This window comes from Podarcis erhardii (assembly GCF_964252035.2).
Source record: "Podarcis erhardii genome assembly, chromosome: 12".
Classification (NCBI taxonomy): Eukaryota; Metazoa; Chordata; class Lepidosauria; order Squamata; family Lacertidae; genus Podarcis; species Podarcis erhardii.
In genome coordinates, this window is record NC_138513.1 from 7,842,828 (window position 1) to 7,864,689 (window position 21,862).

Sequence of the window (21,862 nt, forward strand, 5' to 3'; positions counted from 1 at the left end):
CAGGGCTGAGAAACCTTTTTCACAACAAGCTTGAGCGGATGACGGTATGATAAAACTTTGGAAATGAAAACCGAAATAAGAACCCCCCCACAGACAGCTGCACTGGATCACCTGGTCGCTGTACACCTCACAAAACAGGAACCACGCAAGGGCTTCTCATGCCACTCCCACTTGTACCTTGGTAAGGACAGGCTTTAGTTTTAGGTCATAGAGATTCGTCTATATTACAGATTTATTAGTCACTTCAATTCAAGTAGATTCTGTCCACACTGAGGCATTAGAAGTGTCAGATCTACCTTAGGGTTTCAGTCGGCTTCTAGAGCGCTACAGCTGGAACCAGGACAGGAAGCTCAAGTAAGTTAATAAACCGGTTGGGCCCGCCACTTGGCTCACGTTGACTTCTGGCGGTAGTGGAGAGTCAAGTCGCCACCACTCTTCCATATGAAGTGTTTGACGGTTCGAAGGTCCATATTTGGATCCAATACCTGTTCACAAAAACCAATTGGGTTTTTCCATCAGACTCTGATCCCTCTTAAGTTTTTATTCCCTGGCACATATAGACATCCATTCTCTCCCTCCCTCCCTCCCGCACCCCCTTAAGCATCTCTCAGATGGTACACCTGTATGTACCTAGGCATACAGGCACAGGCCTCAGGATAGCTCAGATGATTAGAGTGGTGCTGATAACACCAAGGTTGCAGGTTCGATCTCCATAAGGGACAGCTGCAAACTCTTGCCTTGCAGGGGGCTTGACTAGGTGATAGGCTCCCTTCCAGCTCTGTGATTCTATATCCCACCATCTGTTATGAAAGAAGCAAATATCCATGTGTCTCCCCCTCTCAAGCATGCATCTTTTATTTCCCTGTCAGCCATTAGAAGGCTTGTGCTAGGGCTGCAGCCCAAATTTTGGCCACAGCAGCTCATTTTATGCACCAGAAGTCCCCAAATTCAGCAATCACCCAGGTACATAGGCTGTTGGGGCTTTGCAAAAGCAGTAGCAACACCTTCCTTATGACAGGTTTTTCCTGTTCAGACTGCATATTTTGGCTACATTACATGACCCAGAGGACATTCAAAGGCATTCAGATTCCCAAGTCTGCTTTAAGGTAGCAAAGCACAAATTGCTTTCTAATAGCCATCGATGAATGTAAACTTTAAGACTCTTGGAGTAAAGTTAACACCTTATTCAAAATGGAACTTGAAGCATGGCAGCCAAGGAAGATGAACCATCGTTTTTAAAGCACGCAATTAAATGAAAATACTTTGCAGTATGAGAAATGTATTGACGGGGGCTGTCACACACCACACCTTGTTAACTAACAACTTGTGTGAGACTGAGGAACTCTACTTGAGGATTTCAAAGTGGTTCTCTGAGTGCCTTTGGGACTCCAAATTAATTTTACAAGAGGCAATTTGCCATGGAACCCCTTTTTGGGTCCCACTGATGGTTGAGACTCTCTACTGCAAGAAGACATGCAAAGTGAGGTGTTGGTACCCACTGGAGAATCTTCTTCCACCCTGGAGCAGTGGATAATTTCAACCACTGGGAGACAACACAGTTATTCAGGACAAAAGCAAACCTGTTTTGGTTTGAGCCCGTTTTTGAATTCTCAGAATGTGACAGGTTACGTGCTCCAATGCCACAAACACAACCCCAGCTTTTCTTCTTCTCCAAAATCATTTCATAGGACTTCAAGACCCCCCTCCCTACCAGCCAACATATCCTGCCTTCCTTCCAAGGACCTCAGAATGGCATACAACGTTGTGTCCACTCCAGTGAATTCTTAAAACCACCAGAAAGATAGGCAATGAGGATACCTGGTCCTGGCACAGAAGTTCAATTTTCTCTTCTGCTAAAACAGCAATGTCCTCCTCTTTTTCTTGTTCCCCGGCCTTTTCATTATTGGAAGAGCTAGTTGTCTGAGATTCATTGTCCAGATTTATTATTTTTTCATAAACATGCTCCATCACCTTCCTAACTTGCAACATGTCACTGGCTGACAGTCGATCCCTGTGGAAACAAAGTGTATTTGTAGTTGAGACACGAAGTCTTAGCGACTTAGCCGATTGTGGCTCATTATTCCATGCTCCTGGAAACCAAGAGCAGTTTTGTGATTTATTTTATATACTTACTTCTTTAACGTTTTTGCTCCAGAAGAGGAATGAGGTTGGAGGTAGAAAGGAATCTTATTAAATTTTGGCATATTCTTCTACAAAATAAAAAAAGCAGAAACTGTAACAAGCACATTTACTTACTCCTTAAATGATAAATTAATCTTCTCATTTGCATGAGTTTTTCTGTCATTGTTCCCCAGGTTGTTTTTTTTAAATAGCTAAAACTAAACAATGTTTCACTGCCTTAGTTAGTCACAAGAGAAATTTCAGTAGCATTCCTGCCAGCTTAAGCGCAACTCAGCAATTAAAATCATTTCGTTTACTTTCAGATAAGGAAACAAGAGAAATAAAATCACAACTAAAGCTGTAAATAAGACGCATCCTTTTTAAACCTGCAAAATGTTCTCAGCATATTCCACGTACCTGAAACAGAAATGTGGCCCTTAACAGCCAAATTTTTTATTTTATTTTTAATCAAGAGCAAAACTCTACACCAGTTTGGTCTTCAACTCCCACCAGCCCCACTGTAGCTTAGCGAAGGCTGCTCTAGATTCTCTCCCTTTCCTGCAAGTCTGGAATATTGAAGAGAAACTTACATCCACAGTGATGTCAATTACCCATTGTGGCACTGTTTCGTTAAGGAGCATGGATTCAGTCTCACCCCCGGAATCCCGACATAGCAACCTAATTGGAAAGAGTTTCAAAACGTGGTACATTGATAGATTAATGAGGGTGGGTGGGAAAGAATCCTTTAAGATGTCATCTCTGCACAAAAACCAACAGCAAGTGTATGAAAACAAGGAAATACCATTGGAAGTAACAAGGTATATATTCTGATAGACAAAGGCAAATGTGTTTTAAGACATACTAGGATGAATTTGTGCCCACGGCTAGTGGCACATGTCCTGCATTGAATTATACTTGGGAACGCTTTAAGTTACATGTCTGAATTTGCTTCCTTAGCACAGGCAATTAAAATCCAGTCCAAAACTACCAACTGCCTCATCTTACTACGATACCTTGAAGGGACGTCAATTTTTAGGACAAAGAGCAAGGTTAAGTCTAATCATATATTTTCCTTCTTGGTCAGGAATGGGTTAACTCCCGTGGTATGTAAGAAGACAGCACATAAAATGTGGTTTCGAGAAGGGAGGAAGGGTCCCACTCCACAGATTTTAATTTTGGCTTCTTAGAGCCTATGGAATTCTTCAACTGTTAGCCTGCACCTAAAGTCCATCTGCATGGGTAGGTACCAGTGTAAGAGATAAAACAAAAAGCAACAGTTAAAGGTGAATAAGATATCCCCAGGAAGTCCTAAAATAGATAAGTAGCCAAGCAGGGCATGCAAAAAGAAAAAAGAAAAACACTTGGGGTATCATAAATGAACCAGTATTCTCCTGTGACAAATCCTTCAATGGGACAGACTAGCTTTTGATCACAAAAACTAAAAGGGTAGCACTCTTTAACAGAATAGCCCCCCTTCTTCAATGCAGCAGAATGGACAGACATGCTAATGAATGGATAAAACCTTGGCTCCCCTCTGCCTTCCCCACCTTTCCTGATGGGATCCACCCCACTGGGATCTGGATCAAGTATTCTCATCTACTACCTTTACTAACTTTTGCTAGCTGGGAGCTCTCTGGAGCAGTGAGCAAGTCCAGACCATCAGCTTAATTCATTAGCTGATCAGCCTTGCCACTGAAAGCCCTTCCAGTGACAACTTGCTTTCCTAGGATGTCCCTTCATGGCTCCTGCTACAGAGGGGGATGGCCACTGAGAGGCAAACTAATTCCCATGCCTCTCCTACTGCTTGGGGAGGGAATTAAGGGGTTCTCCCCACCGCACAAATTGTGCAGATCAGAAATAGTATTTCATAAGAGAAAGATGGAAAATTTGCTTCCTAGGAGGCTGCAAAACCGCTGATCTCCAATTAGGTGTCAAGAAGATTGGGGAGGGAGCGTGGTTGGGGCCACTTCTTACCTCGTGAGGAATGGTCTGCCTTCTGACATGGGAGCACAGGAGGAGAACTCATTCTTGACTTCTTGTGTAGTGAGAAAGGGTGTGAGCCTTTGGGATGGCACCATGAACAATATCTTAATAAAGCGTTTAAACTCCTTGAGACAATTTATGAAAACATGCCTTGCTCCTTCACCGTTTATATGCAGAAAGAATAAAGGACATTTGAAGAGAGGAAAGTGCCCCTTGACAATCAACTTGCTTCGGGTTTAAAAGGTACAGTGGTGCCTCGCAAGATGAAAAGAATCCGTTCCGTGAGTCTCTTCGTCTTGCGGTTTTTTCGTCTTGCGAAGCAACCCTATTAGCGGCTTAGCAGATTAGCGCTATTAGCGGCTAAGCGGCTAAGCGGCTATTAGCGGCTATTAGCGGCTTAGCGGCTTAGAAAAAGGGGGGGAAAGCGAAAAAAATCGCAAGACTCGCAAGACGTTTTCGTCTTGCGAAGCAAGCCCATAGGGAAATTCGTCTTGCGAAGCGCCTCGAAAAACGGAAAACCCTTTCGTCTAGCGGGTTTTTCGTCTTGCGAGGCATTCGTCTTGCGGGGCACCACTGTAATGCTGATTACTATATATTTTCTTGGTGGTCCTTACAACAACCTTGTGAACACAGATCCCCTATGGCAGATGGCTAAGTGGAGGGGCTGACTGTCTGTGGCTTCGCTAAGGCCATCTAATGGCAGAGGTGAGATTGGAGTCACGGCACTGTCACTAAGTCACGCCATCAAAGAATTCAAGTTTCCTCATCATTTGCTTTTCTAAATCCTGTCACACGGTTTAAAACCAATAAGCCAGCAACCTAAACACAAGACGGCAGATGTGCTCCTCTCTCCACCCCAACTTCCCCAGAATTCTTTTTCAGAATTTTTGTACCTAAACAAAGTGCGTCCTCCAGCTTCGCCAAAAATAACTGGCGTGTGCGGTGGCACTTGGAAATATCCGTTTCCTTTCTGTACTCTGTTCTCTTGCTCGCCGTTCACTATTATAGGAAGGGGAGAAATGGACAACATAGTAATAAGACCAAACAGTAATAATTCAGTTCAAAACAAGCATGTTCCATTTTCTTCACCGCAAGAGATTTTTGAATTTTTTTTTTTTTACTTTACAAGATTTATGCGCCGCTTAAAGCCTCAAAGCAATCGACAAAAAGAATAAAACAAAATTGTGAGCAAAAACAGTTAAAAACAACTAATTAAAACATTAAAATAAAATAAAATCAAGGATTGGCTAAAACCAGATTAGCACACGTATCTGGATAGTCTTGCCTGAACATTTATTTATTTTAGCAGGAGCTGAAAGGAGTACAGTGGTACCTGTGTGGTGTCAATAGGAAGGGAGTTCCAAAGTGCAGGCACCGCTACACTAAAAGATCAATTCCTTTCAAAGGTGGAACAAGTATTATGTGACACCTGCAACAAGTGTCAGTTCTGCAGAGTGAAGCAGTCAATTGGGAATATATAAGATAAAGTGATCTTGCAAGTAAACTGGTCCAAGGGCTTTTATATACTAATAGTAAAACCTTGAACTGTAAGCAAAAGGGCAGGTCTCTGAGCGGATGTGTCTCATGATGGCAGGGTCTCACCCGTTAGCAATCATGCTGCAGCATTCTGCACCAGCGGCAGCTTCCGGATCAAGCGCAAGGGAAGCCTTGCATAGAACACGGTGCAGTAATCCAATCCTGAATTAACCATTGCACAAAAACTGCTGTGGCCAAGCTGTCATACCAGTTGCAGCTGGTAAAAAGTGCTTCTAGCCACTGGGGCTATCTAGGTCTCCAGCAACAAAGCTGGATCGAGAACTGGCACCCAGCTACCTTTTCTCTTGCTAGTAGGATCAGATGTGGATTATACTCCGTATTTACGTATCAAAGCTTACTATACGTACAGGAAGGCATTGCCAATATGCTAAGAGAAAGGAAAGTCTAACCTTTCCACGCAGCACAAAGAATCACTCACCATGGTTCATCTCATTTTCTTCTTCATCCATAGGATTGATGTGGGTTCTAGGCCAATACTCTAAGAGAGCTTGCAGTAAGAGCCCTCCCAGGTTCACTGCATTTTGTAACACAGAAGGGAAAGAAAACAAGAATTTGTCACCAATATTTATAAAGGTTAGAAATGATTTTTTAAATAAAAAAACCTAGCATGTTATTAGTATTAGTTACAGACATTTTTAAGGCTGCCATCCAAAGAACCATGCAGCTTGTTCCACATACCCACAGGTATTTTGCCTTGTTTTTCTGGACAGAAAAACAGCCCCTCCCAACGTAAACCTCTTTGAAACCGAGGGAACTTTCAAAAGCAGGTTTATGATATAGCACGGGACTTTGCTATTCAAAGAGGCAAACCCACAGGATGGGCTCAGGTCCCTGTATGCACTGAGGTAGCTCTTTGGATCTGGACCTTAGTTCATCCTTTCTAACTGAAGGAGCCTTCATTGAAGGGCACTTGTTGAAAACTGAAGTACTGATGCTGCAAACTGGTTTGCTTGCAAGATCAGGGCAATGGCTTGCATTCAATGAAGTGCTAATTAACTCACTCCACCAGCGCAAGGATATATGCTTGTGCAACAGATTTCCTCCTCCCTCCTCCCCACTAAATCTTTTCAAGGGGTTCCCCTAACCGTCTGGAGCAGATTTGGGGAGGGCACTGGACACACACGGGGGGAAGAGGGGGTGACGTGTAAATCCCAAATTTCCAGTCCATGCAGAGGATGAGCTGGTGACAGTCTCACAGATTACATTGCTACAAGTAGTGCAGAATTGTGGACCAAGACAGGCTAGACAATTTGAGCCTCGCAAGGGTTAAGTTTCCAAAGAAAACCAAGCCAACACAAACTGCCACAGCAAGAAGTCTGAATTAAAAAGAAAAATTCTAAATGAACGGGACATAAGAATGTAAACAAGATGATAAATTGCGGGCAAGAATTGACAATGATGCAAGTGGGAGCGGAAGACGTGAGGGAGTCCAAAGAAGTTAAGAAATTATGTTATGATATATGTTACATTGTTTATTATATTTGCATTTATGTTTAAAAAATCTTAATAATTTTTAAAAAAATAAAAATAAAGAAAAAGAAAAAAAAATCTCTCGAGCATTTGATGGGGCATAGGGAGATCGCCAAATAGGTTTATATACACTTTTCAGAAACATGGTAAGATACAAGGAGTTTTGTTGTTTAATGAAATAATGTCAACGCACACTCACATTTTGGATCAGAGCCATCTGGACTGCTAAAGCCAGCATCTTTTGCTGAGACCCAAGCTGCAAAGCAGTCACTCTCATCTAAAGTAATTGTCAACATCTGTCAAAACAAGACCATTGGGAGGAATGCAGTATGAATACTGTATTAAGAACAAAACCTACACATTCAAACCTACAGAAAACTTTGACAAGCACACTTTGATTATACAAGGATTACATGCAGATGACAACATCTGTCATCTCATCATTACATTAGTATCTGTGTATTAGTTTTACAAGGCCATACAGCAAGATCTTTGAACAGTTGTTCACTACATTTCCACAGTCATTAGTATTCATCAACATGCTAAATGCAAATTCTCAAACAAATGTGTGTCTCATTTTCAACTGCGCACAACAAAAGAAAAGGCTTCAAACGTTAATGCTGCTGAAAATAAAAAACAAAATCATTATCAATCCCATGGGGACTGGTCATCCAATCCCTGCCAGAAACGAGAGGGAAGATGATGGGAAGTGATGTCAAGCCTTGCTTTTGGCAAGGATCTTCCTCTGTAGCCCAGTTTAAACCCAAAAGAAAAATGGTACCATAGTGATTGACAGGTGATTTGATAAGGAAGTTTTGAGATTAAAAAATGCTTGTGTAAGGAATTTGGCACACCTTTTGGAACTAACAATGCAGACTCCAAAGAGGTACTTGACTATATTTGGTTACTTTCAAGAGAACTACCATCTCAAACCAAAGGCATATGATCAATGTGCTTCAAACCACCGCACTTCCTCAGGGACTCTCTTGAACATCAGATTGCAAACTGGTATCTGCACACAACTTTAACCTCTGCTTAATTTAAAACACACCCTTTTTTTCCTTGTGCACCTAGACATTTTGTCCCTTCCTCTTGCAGGAAACACATGTATACAATATGCATAATCCAATTTCATATATTTAACATTAAAATTGAAGTAACTGTTTAGAAAAAACAGAGAGCCCAGGAGTACATGATAAGAGATGTGTAACATTATGTATAGTGTGGTTTGGGAGAAGTTTTTCTCCCTCTCTCTAGAACTTGGGAACATCTAACTAAGCTGAATGCTGCAAGATTCAGGACAGACAGAATACAGTAGTCGTATCTTGGTTTTCAAACACCTTAGTTCTCGAATGTTTTGGCTCCCGAATGCTGCAAACCCAGAAGTGATTGTTCTGGTTTGTGATCTATATTTGGAAGCCGAACATCCAACGGGGCTTCCACAGCTTCTGATTGGCTGCAGGAGATTCACACTTTGGTTTCCAAACGTTCTGGAAGTCGAACAGACTTCCGGAACAGATTCCCTTCGACTTCCAAGGTGCGACTGTACTTCCTTCTCAAAGCATACAGTTCAACTATGAAATCTCCTCCTCCAGGATGTAGTGTACGCCATCGACTTGGGTGGCTTTAAAATATTCATGGAGGACAAGGCTATCACTGACTACTAGCCACGATGGCTATATTCCACCTCCACTCTCAGCAGTGTGTCTCGTATAGCAAATGCTGGGTATCACAAGAGGAGAGAGAGCTGATGTGCTCAAGTCTTGCTTGCAGGCTTCCCAGGGGCACCCAGGTGGTGAATGTGAGAACAGTACACTGAACTACTGTATTTTCCGGCGTATAAGTCGGCCCCCCAACTTTTCCAGTTAAAATATAGAGTTTGGGATATACGCGCCGTAAAAGACTACCCCTCTTCCAATGCATACCAAATAAAAATTTAAAAAACCAATCTCCAGTCCAGCTTGGAAATCCGCTCCACTTCCCAGTGGTCGGGGGCTTCTGGGGCCAATTTTCAAGTGTATTTCTGCTTCATTCATCTAGAGAGCTTGGTGTCCTCTGATTTAATTTGCTGTCGTTTTATCCTTTGGTGGGGAGTTGCTGCAGGAGCTGCTGCTATAGCCGGCGTATAAGACGACCCCCGACTTTTGAGAACATTCCCCTAGGTTAAAAAGTAGTCTTCTATGCCAGAAAATACAGTAAATGGGCTTTTGACTTTATCCAGTAGGAGTCCTTTTTAAAAGGTGCATAAGTCCCTTGCAGAGCCTAATTAGGCCCACAGTCTCCTAACCACAATGTCTCAGCCCAATGCACCACGAAGGGCTGTTCTAAAAATTACATTGTGGCTGTCACCATATATATATATTGCCTTGAGCTCCAAAGGAAGGATGAGATATAAAGATATAAATTACCTCAACAACACTGAAATTAATTAAAGTGTGCCTTACCCCGGTTTTTAAGTCTACTGAAAACCAATTTGGCACGTAAACCATTTTAAACCTTTTCTTAATTTCTTCTTCAAAGTCCACTTTCCCAAGGTCTTCTACTTTACATGCCTGTTTGTAAGACAACAACAAGAGAAAAGGTTATGCAGCACAGATGTACCACATATCATCAACAAACTTGCACTCCCTGGCAGAGTTTGTTTCGAATGCTCTCTCATGTTTAGGATGAGTTGCATCCAGTTGCACCACTCAGACCAATAGCAAAGAGCTCCATTAGAGGAATGGGGAGGAAAGCAGCTTTCAACATTTCTTCCACTCCCTTGCAGCCCTCTGAGCCCCCAAACCTTTTGAAGTCGGGTCCGCAATCCTCCAAAATAGTTTTAGAGCAGGCACATGCCCTACTTCCAAGAGACTGCGATCTACTCCCACTATAAATAAACCAAATAAAAAAATTCCTTCCAGTAGCACCTGAGTTAGTTCTAGGTATGAGCTTTCGTGTGCATGCACACTTCTTCAGATACACTGAAACAGAAGTCACCGGACCTTTCTATATAGTGAGAAGGTGGGGAGGGGTATTACTCAGAAGGGTGGTGGGAATGGGTGATTGGCAGATAGCTGCGATGAGCCTGTTGACGACTCTTAAAATTACTGCTGACCCAGAGCTTGAGAAAGAGAACTGTCATTGTCCAGGAGAGGTTGTAGATCTCTGATGATGCGTTGTAGATCTCTGATGATGCGTTGTACTGTTTTAACTTGGGAGCTGTATGTGATGACTAGAGGTGTTCTGTTATTTTCTTACAGCTCCCAAGTTAAAACAGTACAACGCATCATCAGAGATCTACAACCTCTCCTGGACAATGACAGTTCTCTTTCTCAAGCTCTGGGAGGAAGACCTTTCATTGCCTCCAGACAGCCCCCCAATCTTAAACAACTCCTAACCCACAATAATACTATAACCAGACTTAACACGGACACTGGCACCAGAGCCTGCAATAAACCCAGATGCCAACTTTGCTGCCACATACACCCGGACAACACCATTACTGGCCCCAACAACATCACACATACCATCTCGGGACTATTTAATTGCTCATCGTCTAACATTGTGTATGCCATAAAATGCCAACAGTGTCCTTCAGCTCTCTATATTGGACAAACAGGCCAGACCTTACGCCAAAGAATAAATGGACATAAATCCGACATCAGGAACCACAAGACAGAAAAACCAGTAGGAGAACACTTCAATCTCCCAGGACATTCTATACAAGATCTCAAAGTAGCTGTTCTATTACAAAGGAATTTCAGAAATAGACTGGAAAGAGAAGCTGCTGAATTGCAACTTATCACCAAACTTAAAACTATGGAGAGACCTGGTTTGAATAAAGACATTGGATTCTTATCTCATTATACATGACAAAGCCATTTTTCACCTTCTCACCCCTTGCTTTTTCCTGTTAGACCTATTGCAGTCGTTAAGAGTCGTCAACAGGCTCATCGCAGCTATCTGCCAATCACCCATTCCCACCACCCTTCTGAGTAATACCCCTCCCCACCTTCTCACTATATAGAAAGGTCCGGTGACTTCTGTTTCAGTGTATCTGAAGAAGTGTGCATGCACACGAAAGCTCATACCTAGAACTAACTCAGTTGGTCTTTAAGGTGCTACTGGAAGGAATTTTTTTATTTTGTTTTGACCATGGCAGACCAACACGGCTACCTATCTGTAACTATAAATAAACCGGCAGTGATCTACGCATTGGACTGACCAAAGTTGTTGAGCTTTTTTGGGGGAAGAAGAGGAATTGATCAAAATTCCTTTCCCCCACCACCCAACTTCCCCTGATGGAGCCGCCTTGCTATCAGTTGAGCGATACAACCACACATTTCCAATTTGTTTAAAATACACACCCAATGGGGCTTCAAGAAAAAGCAAGGAAAACTAGCTCTCTTAAAACACTCTAGCAGTTACTGTAAATTACTGCTATAAGAGGCGTCGCTACTGACCTTTCTCCAGGAACTTGCTCAGCAGTAATTTACTGCCTGATAGTTTGGAACGGTGGTTTTTTGAAGGAGAGAGGAAGAAATGTGCTCTAAGATAATTTAGAGCTTTTGTTTTTAAGAAAGGGATTAATGAGTTTATTGATTTAATCAGGAAGTACTTCTCTTTTTACAAAAGCTAATGGAGAGCTATGAAGAAGCATGAACTATAAAAAATGGCCAAAAACCAGCTGTAAAAGATGTTCCCACCCCAAACGGCCCTTTTGTTCTTCCAAAGCAGCACCTGGTGGATCCCATCCTAAAGGGGATCTACCAACCCAAGCTACATGGGAAACATGAATCCACTGTATATGAAAAAGCAGCTAATATAAGACAACCTAATCACACATATTTGACCAGTCACTCGGCACCTACCTTCAACACGTCCCAGTACGCCACGTTGTTGTTTGTGTCTTTGGTTAATATGTGTCTTTTGTCATTGAGAATGTGGCACTGAATAATACTAGCACCCCCTAGGGAAAAAGAAAAAAGGGAGGGAGGGGGAACCTAAGTAAATCAGACCATCCATGCAGATCTCTCAGCCTATAAAAGTGTGTAACACAGAAAGACACACACAAAGCCTGTGTGGGAAAGGATCAGTCGAAAGAAAAAAAGAAGATGCCATTTTGAATTGTTTTTAATTTTTCATTACTCAGATGGAACAGGAATAAGTAATATTCTGCATCTCTGGAAGCACCATGCAGAATTTTATACGGAGTCTGGGTGCAGTACTAGGTGCCTAGGCCTGGATTCCTGAATTGGCAAGTTTTTACTTTAAAGTGGTGGTAGCGGGGGGGGGGGGGGGGAAGAGACACACAAAACAAAACACAGAACAAAACAAGGTTCCCATTAGTTAGTGAGAGATAGTTCCTGCCTCACAGGACCCAAATGTCGAAGAGCCGCACTTCTGTACTTGGCAGGACTCTCTAGCCCCCTTTGCTTAGTCCCAACCAATGCAGATGACAAAAGCCCCGATGCTTAAAGGAACAGATTGATCATTTACACAAGATTTGGCAGAAAGATTAAATCTGGATCAAGCACTGTTTATTTCTCTACCCCCTGCTGCCCCTGCCAGCCCCAAAGCACTACTTTTAAGTAATTCCCCCAGTGTTAATCGCACCTTTAATAACTTGGTCAGGCTGTGTACAAAGGGGTGTGATTGGGTTGGTACAGTCGTTGTCATAGTCCCCTGAAGCTCTAAAGTTGTGAATTCCTTTCAAAGTCTAAAAAATAAATAAAACGAAAGCAAGGGGAGAAGAAGTAAAAGGATCATAATTAGATTCCACTGCACAACATGGCCTCCGCCCCCTTCTTCAAAGGATCTTTCTCCACCTTGGGGGAATGATTTGTCCAGTTTCCATGATGGCCCTTGTGAAAAAACTACAAATATTTGGACAACACTGTGCCACAAGTAGAGGACCTGATGAATCAAGGTGCAAAACTGGTCCAGAAGGCAGAAGCAGCAAGCTTCACTCATGCCACACTCTTCTATGCAAAGTGCTTAAAGCAGAAGAGTCAGTAGGTAATATCTAATGTTAGCCTCAAAGGAGGCCCCTTATTTAAATGGGTCTACTTGTGAGTTTGACCAACACTGGATATTGCCCAGTGATGGATGCATGTATATTTTGGTAGAATGGAGAGAGTTCCATTTATAAATGAGGGATTCTACAACTTTGCTCAAGTGAGCTTCCCAAGATTATCAAGGAAGGATCAATTATGCACAACTGGGCATATGTAAATTTACACAGGTTTAATTCATTTCTTACCCACTTATTCACAGACGATTTTGTTGTTGCAACCCAGAGTGCTGGAGGAGGGTCAGCTGATCGATCTAGCTCCATCTGAACAATCAAGAAATGAGAAGTGTTGCATTATCTTTCTATTGGTGCATACCCATACAATATACAGTGGTACCTCGGGTTAAGAACTTAATTCGTTCCAGAGGTCTGTTCTTAATCTGAAACTGCTCTTAACCTGAAGCACCACTTTAGCTAATGGGGCTTCCTGCTACTGCCATGCCGCTGCTGCATGATTTCTGTTCTCATCCTGAAGCAAAGTTCTTAACCCGAGGTACTATTTCTGGGTTAGTGGAGTCTGTAACCTGAAGCATATGTAATCTGAGGTACCACTGTACAGTATACTCCTTTATACCAAGTGGAACGTAGAATCATAGAATTTTATGATTCTATGTAAGAAGGAACAGAACCCAGGGCAGAATTAGGCTTCAGATTAAATTAAAAATAAAAAAATCAACAGTTCCAGTACAATTGGCAAATTTGCTTTTGAAATTCAGGTGTCAGGTTTCTATATGCATAGTGTACAGATGTATTAAAAAACTGAATTTACAGATGAGATTTATCACAACACACAGTACTGTTCTAACATCTACTATATGTTCCTGCTTATCTTCCTCAAAATTGACAACCCATCTCACAAAGATAAAGGCTCCATCTCAGAGGACGGCATGATATTTTTTAATAAAGCTGTACTTTCTAGATGTGTTTTCCGAAGACTGAGCAGATTTCAGCAACCCTGTATTTCTAGTTTGGTTGTACACTGTCATTACTCTAAGATGGTAAGTGGCTCAAGTATTGTGGAACACGTCCAAAGGTTGGCCTTGTTATTAAGTTACAGGAGTTAACACATCCAAATTTAGAAAAATAATAGTCTATATTTAAGCCAAAAAACTATATAAATAAAACAACATTTGTCATTAAAAAAAAAATCCACCACGTTTATGTTAAAAATGCCCAGTATTTATCTCTCAGCTTCTTACAGATGCCAGCAATGAGGAAGATCCCCATTTGTGGAATGCTCTCTCTAGAGAAGCTTGGCCGGCATATTCAGTATACGCCTTTAGGTGGCAAGCGAAAACATTCCTCTTTAACCAGGCCTCTGGCTGATTAACATCCTCAACCCTTTTTAAAGTGTTTGTGGGAGGTGGAAGAGAGGGGTTACTGTTTCGTTGTTCTTATTTTTATTATTTATTTTGTGTTTTTATCTTGTTTTTATGCTGTGGACTGCCTTGAGACCTATGGATGAAGGGCGGTATACAAATTGAATAAATAATAATAACTACGCCCTCTCCACAAATGATGTCCCAAGTTGTATTATGCATTTCTACAACTGCCACCCAGAACAGTCAAGCTGTATCTGATGGGAAAAAAGGAGGTTGCAGCTCTACTGATAGTAAGTTTTATCAAGATGTAGATGGGGGGGGAATGCTTATGTATATTACCTTAAGGACAGGTGCCTTTTCTTCACAAATAAGCACCCGAATATCAGGATTTCGTAGATCTGTACAGTATATCTTTCTGTCTCTTCCACCTGAATATACGTGAGTGAAGGCTTCATTGACTTGAAGTGCCCATACACCCTCATCATGGACTCTGTATGTAGCTATACATCTCTGCTGACCAAGGGACCAGAGTCTGATAGTCCCATCAGAGCTGCCAGAAAGACACTGTAACAAGAATGGTTGTTCAGTTTAAAACAATTACATATCCAATAAAATAGTGAGTAAATGTTTAGCTTTCTAAAGTCAACATGCAAGTCCAGTCTTCCTTCCTTCTGTTTTCCCTATAGAATGTTACAGTTTCATTTTACAACAGAAATAACGCGCACAAAAAACTTATCCATGCCAAACAATTCTTTTAACGAAGTATAAAAGTATTTAGTTACAGTTGATATTTGCTCAAATATGAAACAAAAATGTATTGTGTTTGTTTCAACACATTACTTATTAAGAACTCACAAGCTGATCTTGCGGAATAAGCAATGCAAAGGGCTGAGAGGATATTATTGCACCACAGAGAGAAATCTTTCCCGTACAGCTAGTAGCCTTCACAGCAATGTGATATCAAACACATACCTGTGTGCCATCTCTGTTCAAGAGCAAAGCTTTAACATTGTCTGTGTGCCCCTTGAGTTTCATAAGCTTTGCACAGGTTCTTGGATCCCAAACCCTTAATACCTGTTGAGGGGGGGAAAAAACTCTGATATATTACAATAGCATTGTGATCCAGACTCATTTCCTAATTTTTAAAGGGCCTTCAAACTAAAGCTGATTCAATTTAGGTTTCTTGAATAGGCACCAGACTCTTTGACTCTTTTAGAAAGTACAGTGGTACCTCTGGTTGCGAACGGGATCCGTTCCGGAACCCCGTTCGCAGCCTGATAGGAACGCAACCCGCGTGTCACAATTCACCACTTCTGTGCGTGTGCGTGATGTCATTTTGCGCGTCTGCACATGCACGAGTGGCGAAACCCGGAAGTAACCCTTTCCGGTACTTCCGGGTTGCCGCGGGACGCAACCTGAAAAAACGTATCATGAAGCAAACATAACAAGAGGTATGACAGTACAACAATGGCAGGCTCCCCACCACCCGAAATAATAGCCTCATGATCCCCAACGTCTGGAAGGTAGGGGAGAAAGAATAGTTGGGTTCTGCTAAATGGCTTCCTACTATGACAGAGGTGGGGAACTTCAGGCTGGGGACAGAATGTGGGGCTCTCAATATGCCACACCATCATGAGTCCAGCTCCATGCTCTACTCAATTGCTTTTGCCTTGCTTGAATACAACTTGAACTATGATGATGCTTCCCGCTTGCCTAGATAGAGAGATGGGTGGGCAGGTGTAGAAACTTCTGACAAGTGTGTCTGGAATGTAGCATACAGTGGTACCTCGGGTTAAGTACTTAATTCGTTCCGGAGGCTCTTTTCAGCCCGGGCTGCTCGGCTCAAGATGGCGGTGCAGATCTCCAAGAAGCGAAAGTTTGTGGCTGATGGTATCTTCAAAGCTGAACTGAATGAGTTCTTGACTCGGGAGCTGGCTGAAGATGGCTACTCTGGTGTGGAGGTCAGAGTTACCCCAACCAGGACAGAAATCATCATCCTTGCAACCAGAACTCAGAATGTTCTGGGTGAGAAAGGGCGCCATATTCGTGAGCTGACTGCTGTTGTCCAGAAGCGATTTGGCTTTCCCGAAGGAAGCATTGAGCTGTACGCTGAGAAGGTGGCCACGAGAGGGCTGTGCGCCATTGCTCAAGCAGAGTCGCTGCGTTACAAGCTTCTGGGGGGCCTTGCCGTCCGTAGGGAGTGTTATGGTGTCCTCCGCTTCATCATGGAGAGTGGAGCCAAGGGCTGCGAAGTGGTGGTGTCGGGAAAGCTCCGTGGCCAGCGAGCCAAGTCCATGAAATTTGTGGATGGCCTGATGATCCACAGCGGAGACCCCGTCAACTACTACATCGACACGGCTGTCCGCCACGTCCTCCTCAGGCAGGGTGTGCTGGGCATTAAAGTGAAAATCATGCTTCCCTGGGACCCAAGCGGGAAAATTGGCCCCAAGAAGCCCTTGCCAGACCACGTCAGCATCGTGGAGCCCAAGGAGGAGATCTTGCCCACCACCCCCATCTCGGAGCAGAAAGGCACAAAGCCAGAACAGCCCCCCATGCCACAGCCCGTCCCCACGGCATAAGGGGTTTAAAAACATCTGGAACAAAGAGTTTGGCATCTTGTACAAATATCTCTTTAATAAAATCAGAAAAAGACCAAAAAAAAAAAATCGTTCCGGAGGTCCATTCTTAACTGTTATTAACCTGAAGCACCACTTTAGCTAATGGGGTCTCCTGCTGCCGCTGCGCAGCTGGAGCACGATTTCTGTTCTCATCCTGAAGCAAAGTTCTTAACCTGAAGCACTATTTCTGGGTTAGCGGAGTCTGTGACCTGAAGCGTATGTAACCTGAAGCGTATGTAACCCGAGGTACCACTGTACTGTCCATAGGTAAGAGTCACATCAATGATCTGCACACTTTGGCCTCACTGGCATGAGGCCCCCAGAAGCTCTCCCACAATGGAATGGAATCCTATAGCAGAAAAAGGTTTCCTATCATTAACTGGAGGCAGAAGGGGTCAGCAAGATGTCATCCTCAATAGTTTCTAAATGACTACTATTCTGTGGGTGTTTATGTGCACGTACATGTACAACGTTGGCATCCGTCTGTTTCGAGAGACAATGGAGTGCTCTTCCGGTAATGAAGTCAAACTGTTGCGTTAGCAGCACTGAAGTGACCTTCCCGGGGGGCAAGCCTGGGCAGTGTGTCTGGAGGTCCTGGGCTGCCCAGATGACAAGAGACCCCTCTTGGCCTGGCTGATGTGGTCCAAAGGAAAGCAGAGCAATACATTTGGCACAAGATTGGCTGCAGGGGTTGCCAGAAGGTGTACAAGGTGCGTCCCACCACCTTAGGGACTCTGTTCCGGATTTGTGTAGAATTTACTCCTTAGCCTTTTCTTCTCCCAAAGATATCCACAAACATGTTTTGTTGTGTGTGTGTGTAGGGATAACAATTGTACTGTAACTACTAAACTCCCCTCAGCCCATTATATTGGAGGAAGACTTTCAGAAGGAAGAGGACCAAGTGCAGGCACTTCAGCACCAGCATATGGGATCAACTTCTCCAGCAGCTTAGTGGGGTAAGGCTGTATTATAAACCCTCCAGCTCCAATACGTATCCTGTTGAATTAGACAAAATGTCTGCCTAACAACATCAAGTGCAGTCTTCCCAGAGTATGGGAATGTTTAATAAAATAATTGTTCAGGACAGATATTCCTGTTCAGACACTGGAACACTGAAAGATTTGAAATTTATATAGAAGTTGTGTGCAATCTTTTCACCAAACCAGTGTGTCTGTGTTTGTGTCTTGCTTACCTTTTCAGTGGACCCTGATACAATGACTGTTCCCATCTGATTCATGGCAAGACTGTAGATAGAATCTTTGTTCCCACTGAGGGAAGAAGCTATAGAAAACAAATCAAACATCATATTGGATGAGTATTTCAGACCAAGAATGAGCAAGAACTTGGAGTAACCAATTTAAGTAGTGTTCGTCATTAAGAATTTACATTTTGCTGCCACCATACATTTTTCAGCCCATCATTTCCTCTCTTTATAATGGTTGCACTAAATGCTCTATTGGGCTGCTGTTAGAGCAATGCAATACCCTCTGCAATGTGTTTTCACCATACTACAGAAGCAAAGTATATTAAGGGCTGTAATTTGAGGTAAACGTTTTAAAAAGTCAATTCTCATCACACATGGTAAGATATCTGAGAGCGACAAGTTTGTACCTTTACCCCAGTGGGAACACTAAGATCCCAACAGAGAACTTGATTTTCTCCCATATAAGTAAATGGCTGACAGACACCACGACACACTGAAACAAGTGTATTTGACATTGTTACAAACTTCCCCACCCCACCCACTCTCAGGTGGCCGGGCATTTACTCAAACAGAAGCCCATGAAGACTGTGTTTCTACAGCCAGAACCATTGTAGGCAACTTCTGTCTAGGTTCCAGGAATATATGGGTCCAGCTAGTGTCCCTGTCATTAATGGAAACACTGACTTGCATTTTATTTACTTCCTTCTATTTATATCTCATCTTTCCTGCATTCTGGGACCCAGGGTGGAATACATGCCATTCCTAGCAGTCACCCATCCAGGTACTGACCAGACCCACTTAGCTTCACCTCACGTGTCTTCAGACCATATCCTTTTATATCACTTAACTGATATTGTTAAGTTTAAAAACTGACCTTTGAACGCTGACTGATGTCATTTCTAACTGCCTGTTAAGGCTTACTCTAGCAATTTTGTTTCAGCAGTGAACTATTGCTCCAGAAAGTTGTGGGGTTACAAAATATCCACCCCCCCTCCATGTCAGTAAAAAAATGCTTTGCACAGATCAGCATAAGCTTAAATCCTCTGGGTACTTACTTGTGACAGTGTTATTTGAGGCAGTCAGTGCTGTTAGCGTATTTACATCCCAGAGGAATATCTGTCTGTCCAGCCCAGCAGATGCCACCAGCTCTTTATCTTTTGCATACGCCAAGGCTTTCACATAATCCTAAAATAAGCAAATGGATATGACAAAAAGGCACTTTAGAACACTGGCACTCCTGATCTGACAATCACAGTGATTACCGTATTTCCCCCTCTATAAGACGCCCCCAATTTTGGGGGACTCAGATTTAAGAAAATGGCCTCGGCACTATCTGTGTATAAGACGCCCCCTAATTTTTGTCATTATTAGGGGGGGAAAACCTAGTGTTATACACGGAGAAATACGGTACTTATTATTTATGGCATTTCTATGCTTCCTGTTACCTTGTGGGTCCTTAGTGTTGACATGCAAAATCCCTTATGCGCATTCCATACTTTAACAGTAGTATCGGATGAAGCAGATATCACTACGAAGGAAAAAAAGTTACAACAGGTTATGTTTCTGCGGGAAGTAGCAAAGAGAATCTGTCCATCCTTCAAGAACTAGAATTTGCATTTACTAGCAAGTAACTTATATGAAATGATACAAGAGCTGGTATATTCACAGCTCTGGAACTCTCTCTGGTGGGACCCACAAGACCACCTCCCATCATAGCACCTGGTGCCAGCTAAACATGTGCCGGGCATTTTCCTATTGATTTTTAATTAATTTCCTATGATATTTCTGCCATTTCATCATTAATGTTTTACTTTGCTATATTTGTGATAAGCGGCTTTTGGAAACTACAGTACTTCAAGTTCTTTTGTAAAGCAGGAGACTATAATGCCCCTTCCGATCTTCAGGAGGAGGGGGGGTTGTGGGATCACGACCCCGCCCACACTCGCTCTCGCGAGGCTGGCGTCAGCCTCGCGAGGGACAGGGATTCCCCCAATTAGCATACCCTGTGGCGCCAGCCAATCGGCTGGCGGCAGGGGCGGGCCTTCGTAGGGGCCACTTAAGGTCAGGGCAAAGTTGTGGCCATTTTCGCCCATTAACCTAAAACTCTGTGTCCGTTGTCTTCATTTATTCCACCTGTGGGGGGGAGGGAATAGCCACACAAACCTACTAAGGTACTTCACAAGGTTGTTGCAAGATTGCTAAGACAGTGCATGTCTTTGAGAACACAGAAAAACACCATATAAATTAGGATTTACCAATATACTCAAAAGAATCATCTAGTGTTTTAAAAGGCACTTACAGGTTTTGCCATTGCAGCAGAGTACAATATCATTCACCCAGTCTGTATGATGTTCCATAGATGCTATATAAGGGTCTTGCTGGAATAAAAAAAACCCATTGTGAGTCCTTGCTCCTGTCAATTTTTATTTCAAATTTAAAATACAAAAGAAGAGCAGCAATTAAACACTAAATCAAACCATGAACCATAACTTTGATCCCAAGATTACTAGATTAAGGAAAATAATTAACATGGTCTAGCGTCACCACCAGATTTCAGTTACAGAAGTGGGAGGGGAGAGAGAAATCACTCATCATTTGACAAATTTGCTTTCAAACATTTCATTTTCTCTTGCTCAGGCATAGAAAATAGCTTGTATGTTATTACTGTATCCCAGATTCTTAAACAAAAAACAAAATCATTCTGACAGGGTGGTGGCGGTCAGAGCAATTATTTTAACAGCATAATTGAGTTAGTGAATCTCACTCAGGATGCTCAAGAAAGAAGCCAGAATTTAGCTCTCAACAAACCATTCTAATTATTTTTAAAAGCTATGTGCTAAAACTCCAGGGAATGAGAAGACCTTTTGGATTTGAAGGAAACTGCTCTTTTCAGTATTAGCCAGCATCACCTCCCCAAGTCCTTCAGTCTCTTCACTTTCTGGATGGGACTGGACTAACTCACTAATAGGCAGGTACCAGGAGATTGGTAAGACCACAGCAGATGACAGGAAAGTAAGGAGTGAGGCAATGGGTCACTCAACCAGTTTCAGAAATAGGACAGCAATAGTGAAAACTTGTCAATGTACCTGTACTTTGAGAATTTTAGTTGCAAGCCACTTTGGGAGCCAAAATTGGTTGAAAGGGGGTACCGTATTTTTTGCTCTGTAAGAGTCACTTTTTCTCTCCTAAAAAGTAAGGGGAAATGTGTGTGCGTCTTATGAGGCGAATGCAGGCTGCGCAGCTATCCCAGAAGCCAGAACAGCTGCACAGCGAAAGCAGCGATCCCTCTTGCTGTTCTGGCTTCTGAGATTAAGAATATTTTTTTTCTTGTTTTCCTCCTCCAAAAACTAGGTGCGTCTTATGGTCTGGTGCGTCTTATAGAGCGAAAAATACGGTATATAAATACAAACAAGAGAATTTCGTTTTACACCAAGTTAGGCAAATGTTATTGTGACTGTGCTTTCTTGTCTAAAAAAATTGAAGATGCTAATGTACTTGGTAAGAATGATTTGCAGTCTTTGCCGATACAACA

General features: G+C 42.6%; 1 protein-coding gene and 1 pseudogene across 3 annotated transcripts in view; one reads left to right on the plus strand and one right to left on the minus strand.

Moving 5' to 3' along the window:
- Positions 1–214: 214 nt before the first annotated feature.
- Positions 215–21,862, minus strand: part of WDR48 (WD repeat domain 48) — a 31,072-nt gene continuing 9,424 nt past the window's right edge. Inside the window, exons 3-19 of one of the 2 annotated variants that reach the window (XM_081834315.1) lie at positions 20,630–20,708; positions 19,776–19,858; positions 19,386–19,515; positions 18,319–18,407; positions 15,481–15,582; positions 14,848–15,072; positions 13,376–13,450; positions 12,730–12,832; positions 11,985–12,082; positions 9,576–9,683; positions 7,331–7,427; positions 6,080–6,175; positions 4,998–5,103; positions 2,712–2,799; positions 2,134–2,210; positions 1,819–2,011; positions 215–485 (exon numbers count right to left, since the gene is read on the minus strand). In XM_081834315.1, coding sequence (XP_081690441.1) covers positions 390–485; positions 1,819–2,011; positions 2,134–2,210; positions 2,712–2,799; positions 4,998–5,103; positions 6,080–6,175; positions 7,331–7,427; positions 9,576–9,683; positions 11,985–12,082; positions 12,730–12,832; positions 13,376–13,450; positions 14,848–15,072; positions 15,481–15,582; positions 18,319–18,407; positions 19,386–19,515; positions 19,776–19,858; positions 20,630–20,708 — 1,845 coding nt within the window. In that variant the 3' untranslated portion in view covers positions 215–389. Of the gene's footprint in view, positions 486–1,818; positions 2,012–2,133; positions 2,211–2,711; positions 2,800–2,829; positions 4,183–4,997; positions 5,104–6,079; positions 6,176–7,330; positions 7,428–9,575; positions 9,684–11,984; positions 12,083–12,729; positions 12,833–13,375; positions 13,451–14,847; positions 15,073–15,480; positions 15,583–18,318; positions 18,408–19,385; positions 19,516–19,775; positions 19,859–20,629; positions 20,709–21,862 lie in introns of those variants that run through there. The other variant, XM_081834316.1, reaches the window with a different exon arrangement.
- LOC309326173 (small ribosomal subunit protein uS3 pseudogene) lies at positions 16,327–17,174 on the plus strand (annotated as a pseudogene). Its single transcript has one exon. The product of its transcript is annotated as a small ribosomal subunit protein uS3 pseudogene (transcript).